This window comes from Saprolegnia parasitica, assembly GCF_000151545.1.
Source record: "Saprolegnia parasitica CBS 223.65 unplaced genomic scaffold supercont2.13, whole genome shotgun sequence".
Taxonomy (NCBI): Eukaryota; Oomycota; class Saprolegniomycetes; order Saprolegniales; family Saprolegniaceae; genus Saprolegnia; species Saprolegnia parasitica.
Window position 1 is genome coordinate 394,511 of NW_012156407.1, and position 8,765 is coordinate 403,275.

General features: G+C 58.3%; 7 protein-coding genes across 7 annotated transcripts; 5 read left to right on the forward strand and 2 right to left on the reverse strand.

Annotated features, from left to right (window-relative positions):
• Nucleotides 1-351: 351 nt before the first annotated feature.
• On the forward strand, nucleotides 352-744 carry SPRG_04424 (hypothetical protein; the record flags this gene model as incomplete). Its single annotated transcript, XM_012343348.1, has 1 exon — nucleotides 352-744. The coding sequence occupies one exon, from the start codon at nucleotides 352-354 to the stop codon at nucleotides 742-744; it is 393 nt and encodes a 130-aa protein (XP_012198738.1).
• A 1,788-nt stretch (nucleotides 745-2,532) lies between these two features.
• Nucleotides 2,533-3,303, forward strand: SPRG_04425 (hypothetical protein). Its single transcript, XM_012343349.1, has one exon. It carries the CDS (start codon nucleotides 2,600-2,602, stop codon nucleotides 3,290-3,292), a length of 693 nt encoding a protein of 230 aa, XP_012198739.1. The 5' UTR covers nucleotides 2,533-2,599; the 3' UTR covers nucleotides 3,293-3,303.
• Nucleotides 3,304-3,613: 310 nt separating this feature from the next.
• SPRG_04426 (hypothetical protein) lies at nucleotides 3,614-4,243 on the forward strand (the record flags this gene model as incomplete). The annotated part of the gene is made up of 1 exon (XM_012343350.1): nucleotides 3,614-4,243. One exon carries the CDS (start codon nucleotides 3,614-3,616, stop codon nucleotides 4,241-4,243), a length of 630 nt encoding a protein of 209 aa, XP_012198740.1.
• A 798-nt stretch (nucleotides 4,244-5,041) lies between these two features.
• SPRG_04427 (hypothetical protein) lies at nucleotides 5,042-5,793 on the forward strand. Its single transcript, XM_012343351.1, has one exon. It carries the CDS (start codon nucleotides 5,062-5,064, stop codon nucleotides 5,728-5,730), a length of 669 nt encoding a protein of 222 aa, XP_012198741.1. The 5' UTR covers nucleotides 5,042-5,061; the 3' UTR covers nucleotides 5,731-5,793.
• SPRG_04428 (hypothetical protein) lies at nucleotides 5,784-5,999 on the reverse strand (the record flags this gene model as incomplete). The annotated part of the gene is given in 2 exon segments (XM_012343352.1): nucleotides 5,784-5,861; nucleotides 5,874-5,999. 2 exon segments carry the CDS (start codon nucleotides 5,997-5,999, stop codon nucleotides 5,784-5,786), a joined length of 204 nt encoding a protein of 67 aa, XP_012198742.1.
• A 945-nt stretch (nucleotides 6,000-6,944) lies between these two features.
• On the forward strand, nucleotides 6,945-7,282 carry SPRG_04429 (hypothetical protein; the record flags this gene model as incomplete). Its single annotated transcript, XM_012343353.1, has 3 exons — nucleotides 6,945-6,955; nucleotides 7,020-7,190; nucleotides 7,216-7,282. 3 exons carry the CDS (start codon nucleotides 6,945-6,947, stop codon nucleotides 7,280-7,282), a joined length of 249 nt encoding a protein of 82 aa, XP_012198743.1.
• Nucleotides 7,283-7,748: 466 nt separating this feature from the next.
• On the reverse strand, nucleotides 7,749-8,706 carry SPRG_04430 (hypothetical protein; the record flags this gene model as incomplete). Its single annotated transcript, XM_012343354.1, has 3 exons — nucleotides 7,749-8,397; nucleotides 8,453-8,567; nucleotides 8,616-8,706. The coding sequence occupies 3 exons, from the start codon at nucleotides 8,704-8,706 to the stop codon at nucleotides 7,749-7,751; spliced, it is 855 nt and encodes a 284-aa protein (XP_012198744.1).
• Nucleotides 8,707-8,765: the final 59 nt, after the last annotated feature.

The window sequence follows — 8,765 nt, forward strand, 5'->3', positions numbered from 1 at the left end:
GCCAGTCCGCGTCAACGTCGAAAGCGGCGACTGCCTCGAGATTCGTTTTGAAGACGACGGCACGACGTTTTCGCATGTCTACTTGATTGGGCCTGCTGAGCCAACGTTCAGTGGCGAAATCGACCTCTAATTCTAGAATTCTGTTGTCTCTTACCGTACTGCATGAAGATATAGTGGTGTGGCCTGAGGAGATGTACACATTTGTCATGAATCTCACTTCTGGTGCGCTTGTCTGCTCGGCTTGTCCAGGTGCTAGGTTCGAGGGACTACGGTACGTCGATGGGTTCTTAATTATGGCCTGATGCCATTATTGACCACAAATAAGAAAGGCCATTTCAAAATTGAGAAGCGATGGTCCAGCACACGGGGTCCTGTCACTGCAAGGCCGTGACGTTCGAGTTTGAGGCGCCGGCGCAGCTCGTCGCGTGGGACTGCAACTGCTCGATCTGCGCCATGAAGAAGAACGTGCACACGATCGTGCCAAGCGCAGCCTTCCGGCTCACGGCCGGCGCCGACAAGCTCACGACGTACACGTTCAACACGCACACGGCCAAGCACCAGTTCTGTTGCGTCTGCGGCGTGCAGCCTTTTTACATCCCGCGCAGCAACCCCGACGGATTTGCGATCACGATCGCCTGCATTGCCCCGGGCACGGTCCAGCACGTCGAGGTCAAGCGCTACGACGGCCAGAACTGGGAGGCCCAGTACGAGACCGCCGATATTGCCAAGTACTCCAAGGCATAAGAATACGCGGCAACACGACTCTTTTTTACCCAACGGTGCGGAAATGGATCGCGAGGCCGATTAAACTCGTCGCGTGTAAGTGCCTCGCGCAACGAGCTGTTCAACCGCGCATATTATGACCTAGGACTGGTACGTAGTATAGAGCTTCTGGGTCCGATCGCTTCGTGGCATGGCGTGAAACACGTTGTTGGTCGTATGATGGATGCTTCGTGCTAGGGAGGAGATATCGACATTAGCCTCGCCTCGCGATCGGTGAGACCTGACTTGCTTCCCAATACCGGTGAGCTGAGCCGGCGACTCTGCTACGCTTTACTAGTAGTAGTTTGTGTAGCTGATGAGCCGGTGGAGCCTATTCTCGCGTGGCTTTCATGCACCTCCACGCTACTACAGCTGCACCGTGTGTTGAAAGCCGTGGCCGTCCGATCCGGCTTGCCCCGAGGCTCGACACTGCCTTCTCTGCGATGCGCAAGCCCGCGAAACGTACGACCCTCTTTTGGTGCACTGCCCATACGCCCGCGCAATCTGGCGCGCTTTTGCACCGATGCGAGACATTTTGCAGATGCCACTCCCGTCGTCGGTCGCTAGCTTTCTCTACGACGACGTAGCCGCGCCGCGATCGACCCACAAGTCGTCCATTCGTGCCCTCTGGCGGATCCCTACGCGCTTGCGTCTGGTATTGTCATTGGCTTGAACGCAGCGACCGTGTCTTCCGCACGACGCTGACGCAACTCCCCGCTGCTTCGCTCGCGACCCGGGCAGCTACCATCGCACGACTGCACGTCCGGGACTTGGCTCGTCGCTGGTCGCTCTCCGAGATGACTCTTGGTGTGCACGCTACCGGGTCCCTCACACAGCAGTCCCGAATCACGACTACTAACGCTCCTCACTTGACGCACCGGCCATGCCTCACCTCACGAGCGCATTAGGAAGTCCACCATATCTTTACAATTGCCTCAGTTCAACAACAACACGTGTGCCGTGTTCAGTCGCTTCGAGCTCGGGTTCTCCACCTCGCACCCTTGCATTTCTTGAACCAATCATCAGACCTTGAATGACAGTTCGAAGGCCAAGACGAGACTGTCATGCTACTGTGCTGTGCAGTATCAGAGCAGATTTGCTGACGAGTAAGAACGATATCATCTCCTCCCAGCGCGTGGGTGGCAACACCGTCGACGGCGCATTGACTACACCATCGCCCTCTTCAAACGCCCGCAACCTCCACGCCTGAATGCGCATCATCATGTTGCTGGCGAACAACCAAGTTCAAGCAGTGGCATCTGGTCACGAGACAAATTCAGCAATCGCACCGTGGTCGACGTGTAGTAGCTGACAGAGTAGCTGATGCCATTGATTCTTCCCACCAGCTTCCATGACCAGCTTCAAGAATCTCGGTTCGCGACAACCGCTGGCGGAAAACCGACTGCTGGGAAGGGAGAAACTTGAGCCAAGATACTTGGGAGCTAAATTTTCACTGGACGAGTGAGCGATCAAGAAGTCAAGCGCGCTACAACGACACGCCTGCGACCCAACCTCCTTCGCCGACCCTTTTTCTTCGCATAGCCTCCTTGGCCTGGAGCATGAGCCTAGTATCGACAGTATCGACTTGCGTACCTGACTGACGAGGCCTCGGTATCACTGACGTGGCGCTTCTTCGAGGCACGTTATCGGCGGCCTGTCGCGTGTGCATCGAAGCCACGTTCGTTGAAGTTTGAAACCACTTGCGGTTCGTATGGGTATAGTGAAATCAGGTTACGAAATTTCGAGCGACGACACTGTGCATGGAACACGGTCGAACAGCGGATCGCCATTCACACCGCAAGTCCCCACTCTCACTTTTCTTCTACTGTCAGCTACCATGAGCGTCACGGAACCCGCCACGGCCGCCGAGCCCCAGCAGCCGACGACGCCCGTCCCGTCGCCCAAGGCGGACGCGCCCACTGAGTACGTCCCGGTGACCGAGTACGCGCCGGTCGCCGACGCCGTCCTCGTCGAGCCTACCGTCGCCATGAACGTTGTCGTCGTTGACGCTGGCCTCGATGCCAACGGCCTCGTCGTCGGGCGCTGGAAGGCCGACATCTGCGCCTGCTTTTCGGACATGATCCCGAACTGCTGCATGGCGTACTGGTGCCCGTGCATCTCGCTCGCCCAGACCCTCCACCGCGTCGGTCTCTTCACGTACACCAACACGCTCCTCGTCTTTGCCGTGCTGTACCTTGCGCAAGTGCTCACGTGGGTCCTCGCGGTCTCGGTCGGCCGCAGCTGCGTCTCGTACAGCAGCTGGAGCTACGACTACGAGATCTGCTCGGGCTACAACGCGTGGATCTACATCATGTGGGTCGTCTCCGTCCTCGTCGTCGCCGCGCTCATGTACGTCCGGACGCGCGTCCGCGCCATGTTTGCGATTCCGGGCAACGTGTGCGAAGACTGCCTCTGCGCGTGGTTTTGCAGCTGCTGCACGATCGCCCAGCTGGCGACGCACACCGACTCGTACACGCCCAACGCCTGCAACTTTGGGCCCAAGGACACCCTTGCCGGCTACGTTGTCTAATTGTGGATTGGGACCCTGTCTTGTATCTTTTCAATATTTCAAAATGGAGATATATTTCTACGGGGTGGTCGCGATCCAACATTCATACGTGCATGCATCCTTGTCAACGCAAGAGACACGGGCCCAGAGCGCATGCATACTAGTATATGAAGGTGCAGAAGCTGTGGAAAAGCTTCAAGGTCTGCCTTACTTAGCTGAGGGTTTGATGATACATTGATAGATTGTAACGTTTCTGGCAGAGACCGAAGCAGTACGTCCTCGCTGCGTGGGCCCAGCCCATGCACAGACAAGCTTTGTTCCGCCAGTGAGTAAACTGCCACAATGAGCCCCGCGCCCATCTCTGTCACCCCGAAGGCGCCGCTCGAGTATATCCCCGTCATGGACCCTCTGGCACTACCGATGGCGCACCCCGATGACGATGCGTCGGTGCCCATGGCCGGCGCCGTGGACATGAACGGGCTCGTACTCGGGCGCTGGAAGACCGACATCTTTGGCTGCTTTACGGACCTCATGCCCAACTGCCTCATGGCGACCTTCTGTCCGTGCATTTCGCTCGCCCAAGTCCTCCACCGACTCGGCCTCTACTCGTACTCGTCGACACTAATTGCGTTTGGCATTCTCTACACCGCGTACCTTGTCGCGACGATGCTCTCGTCGTCCGTGCACCAAGCGTGCGTCTACAACGGCTTCGTCGTCACGTGCACGGCGTCGTGGAACCCGTGGCCGGCTGTGAGTCTCCTCTTGGCTGTCTTAATGCGCGGGCTGCTCATGCACATCCGGACGCGGGTCCGCGGCCTCTTTCAGATTCCCGGCAGCGCGGCTGAAGACTGTCTCTGCGCGTTCTGCTGCTCGTGCTGCATGCTCGCCCAGCTGGCGACGCACACGGATGCGTACACGGCGGCGCAGTGCGAGTTTGGACCAAAGGACACGCTGCCAGGGTACCACGCCTAGCTTTCACTGTTGATCCAATGCAATGCACTGTGCTTGTTTCCAAAATGCGTGCTTATGCCCGTCCTCGTGCGAGCTTCCCATAGTGGTAGGCGCCGAAGCGTCCAGACCGCAGAACACTCTAGGAAACAACCTCATCGCCCTCTTGACGGCGTGTGCCACGCTGCGACGTTATCAGCACAGGAGGGTTAGGGCGCCGGCGTGGCTGCCACGGACGTGGTCATTGAGCAGCAGTGCCGACGAGAGAGGTCTAGATCCGCTGGGTGTGACTGCGATGACAGCCGTTCGTTCTGCTCTCTTGTGTTGACGTTCGAAACCACGACGCGCAGTCGGCCAAGCAGTGGATGCCCTCGGGCATCGGCCAGCGACCCTTCATCCGCCGCCAGCTCTTGCTGTCCTCAGACAGTGCATTCGTGCCAGGAACCATACAGTGTAAGACACTCTCATGAGAATAATTGGATGCGCTATCGGACCGCTCCGTGCGCCACGAGCGAGCGGCGTCATCAGCCATCAGATCGGCCATTACGATGTGCCCACGCACGACCTCTGTGCCAGAGCAATTTAATACCTGCATCGGAATGTTCGATACAAACACCACACTCAACGCACCATAATTTAATGCTAACGTCCACCCACGTGGGTCGGCTTGGGTTAGCTCCCTCACAACCGTTCTATGCGCGCTGCATTGCTCCGATCCATCGACTTGCATATTGTATTGTAGACAGCAGAAGGAGGCCTCGCCGTCGCAAGAAGGGAATTGTTAGTAACATCACGTCACGATGGGCGCAGGCCAGTTAGCATTTTCCCGCACCAAGTTAAGCATGAGCATCACCGAGAGCACCAAGCCCGCCGACGCGACGCCCGTCGACGCGACGCCCGTGGCCGCCAACTACTACGATAAGGACGTGGCCTTTGCGGCGCCGGCGCCGCAGGTCGTCATCGTGCAGCCCACCGTGGTCATGCAGGCGGCGCCCGTCGACCACAACGGCCTCGTCGTCGGTCGCTGGAAGGCCGACATTTGCGGCTGCTTTACGGACCTCGTGCCTAACTGCTGCATGGCCTACTGGTGCCCGTGCGTCTCGCTCGCCCAAATCGTCCACCGCGTCGGCCTCTACACGTACACGAATGCGCTCATCGTGCTCGCCGTCATCTTTGGCGGGTCGTACGTCACGACCGGCTTCTCGGGCTACTTTCGTGACACGTCGTGCACGTACTACAGCGGCGGCCTCACGCTCTGCGCGACGACCATGTCCTTCTGGGGCTACATCTCGTCCGTGTGCGCGATCGTGTCGGTCGCGATCATCATGCTCGCGCGCATGAAGATCCGCGGCATGTTCCAGATTCCGGGCAACGCGTGCGAAGATTGCCTCTGCGCCTTTTTCTGCAGCTGCTGCTCGGTCGCCCAAATGGCCACGCAAACCGACTCGTACACGCCCAACGACTGCAACTTTGGGCCCAAGGAGACGCTCCGCGGCTACGTCCTTGCCTAAGTGTATGCATGTAGTATACCCAAAAGCAGCATCTCCATGCTCAAATCGACAAGTCATCTTGCCATTTGATCGATCGCACAGCAGCCGCAGCAGAGGCAGTCCGTAAAGAAGGAGCCGGCTATGTTGAAGCGCTTGGTGCGGACTTTCGCGATGAGGATTGCAATGATGAAATAGCACACCGCGAGGAGGATCGCACCCGCGGCCAATTGCAGCGCGCACACGCTGCGGCCGTCGATGAGGCGACAGTTCTCAAGGTCCGGAAAGGCCATCATTGGGAGGACGTTGGCGTCTCCTTAAGCACGATGCAGCAGCGTCAGTGGTGCCCGAGGAGCCTCGCCGTCGTCTTTCTGGCTTCGCCGGTCATTATTCTTGGCGTTCGCCATTTACAACCATAAATAACCATATTTTGGTCAACACAAGCCCGCCGCGCCGGCGGATCGACCAAAATGAAGTTTGAGAATGAAATCGCCCATACTTGCCAGAGTGCTAGACCACACTTTGGGGAGTCCAAAATGCTATGTGGCGTCGCTGTGCGAGCTCTGTAGCAAGAGCAAATGACAGCGACAAACAATTCTTTGATATAGTGTGCATTTTCGATATACTGAAATGCTGTACGGCTTACAAGGCCTCGTCACACAGCGGTATCGCGCGCACTCTGCCTCCCTCGGCCATATGCAATACACTCTATAGCATGATCAAAGAGAGACGGCGTCCTCGGTTTCCGCGATTTCGACGCATTTTCAACCGAAATTGCATGTCGAATGTCGTGAAAACCGACGCTCGGCAGTTCGAGTTTGGTGTGAGAGCCCAAGCAACGACGGCGACCAACAAACTGGTCGCACACCGGTTCAAGACCCTTTGCCAACTGTGGCAGCCAGTCTTACGGTTCTTGGAGCTTTGGAACTCCGCGATGTCACGTGAAGTATTTGGGCAATTCTGCCACCACCTCGAAAAATGGAAAATGGATTTGCGCGTGATTGTGCTACGTGCAGCGTCGGAAACGACATTTATGTCATTCAAGAAGTGTGGGGAGAGGTATACCCGGCGGCTACGTGGCGCTGGTGCGTCTGTGGGTTACTACTCGTCGTTGTGCTGAGTGGTGCTCACACTATTTGAGTCGAGATTGTGAGGTCTTGTGATTGGCTAGAAAGAATCAAGATTTGGGCCAATAAAAATATCCATTCCAGATCGAGTTCCAAACGAGCCAGATCCACATGCACAAGAGGTGGCGTCGACGCGCGCGATCATCGGGAAGGTCCGGCGCGACGAGCGGCTACACGAAGAGGCAGAGCGCACTGCTTTCCGCGAGAAGCGGACCTCGACGGCCGCGTCAAGGCGCTCCAGAAGACCAAGCCGGCGGCCATCGACCTCTTTGCGCCCGACGCGACTCGCCACTTCTACAAGGCCAGCGACGCGCTGGACGAAGAAGCTCGGCGACTCGCCAAGCGCAAGAAGACGCTGTCACGCATTGTCCGGCGACTGCAGCCACTTGGAGAACGGCGGCACCTCGCTCGCGTGTTGTGTAGCGCTGGCTTACGCCGAAGAAACGTAATTTATGATCTATCTTTCTCTTCCACTGCAAATGGGATACATCAGTCTCACTTCCTCTCAAAACGAGGTTTCCTACCAGCCCACTCGGCAGGAACCTTCTACCAACGGACTTGCCTTGTGTTCTACCACGAAACATTTTGAACCGCAGCGATATGTGCGCATGGAAGCCAAGGTCCATGGCATATCCAACAAAGAGTGCGTGCCAGGGATGGTGGTGGAGGCTCGCGACCGTCGCTCCGTGGCTCATCGACGGCAGCACCATCGCACCATCGGGTGCAGAATAGGAGCTCGTGGCGGGCGGGTGCATGGCGATATCGACTGCACGACGACCTGCGCGAAAGCCATCCCAGTAGCTCCAAGGACGTGGTCGTAGCGAATCGCTCGTGCAAACAAACGTAGTATGCACACAGACCATACGACGTCATCAAAAAAGGCTTTAAACATCGAATAAAGCTACTAGTAGTATATCAGGCCTTGACTCTCTGGATGGACGGCTGCTTGAGCGCAATGTAGCGTCCGACAGCAAAGCCCGCGGCGACGCCCAGCACGACGATCGTGAGCGCAGCGCCCATGAGCGCGCCGGCAACGACTTGAATTTGGTTGCCGTCGTTGTAGTTGTAGCCCACGCTGCGCAGCCACCACTGGGGGTACCCCATCGGCGCGATGCCCATCTCGTCGGCCGTCGTGTTGGAGACGACGTAGCCGTCGTGGAAGTGCGTCACGAGCGTCGCAAAGAGCGCGGTCGCGGACGCCAACGCGCGGGCCGCCGCGTCCGCGCTGGTCTGCGTCAAGCACGTGACGGCGTCCGCGTCACTCAGCGTCGCGATCTGCGCCGCCACCGCAGCGTGGGCTAATCGCAGCATTATCGTCTCGACAATGAAAGAGAGCGTCGTACCGGCGAGCGCGGCGGCTTCGTACGCGCCGCTGGCTGCGCGAATGACGGGCGACGTCAGCTTGTAAAAGAGGCCGCCATAGTTGCCAACGATCGCGTTGGCCCAAAAGAGCGTGCGGTTGTCAAAGCGCCGAAGGGACCCGCGCGCGGTGGCGTCGGGCGTCGCCTCCACACGCGCATAGATCGGCACATACGTCGTCGCGTGCGGCGCGTAAGGGCCAAACCTACTCGATTGGACGCTCGACATATCGCACTTGACAGCGATACGATGGACGGTACCAGACGACGCCGAGCCGAGGGTCCAGCGCGCTCGCCTGCGTCACGTACGAGTACGCAGTTCGGAAGAGCGAGATGGCGCGCTCGAACTGCCCGTCGGCGCCGGCCGATCCGGTGGCTAGTGCCGATGCCGTGAGTCTCCGTGTGCGGGGTAGGGTCTACCTACCGTAACGGTCGGGGTTGCCGTACGGACCGGACGCCTTGTCGGTCGTCAAGTCGAACGCCGTGCCTTCGTAGTGGTCGCGCTGGAGCCGCATGAGGTCGGCGGGGCCGAGCAGCGCGGCCGGCTGTGGAAACAAGAGCAGATCATCATCGA

Coding starts and splice junctions, on each gene's coding strand:
- SPRG_04425 (XM_012343349.1), top strand. CDS start 2,600: ATGAGCGTCACGGAACCCGCCACGGCCGCCGAGCCCCAGCAGCCGACG.
- SPRG_04427 (XM_012343351.1), top strand. CDS start 5,062: ATGAGCATCACCGAGAGCACCAAGCCCGCCGACGCGACGCCCGTCGAC.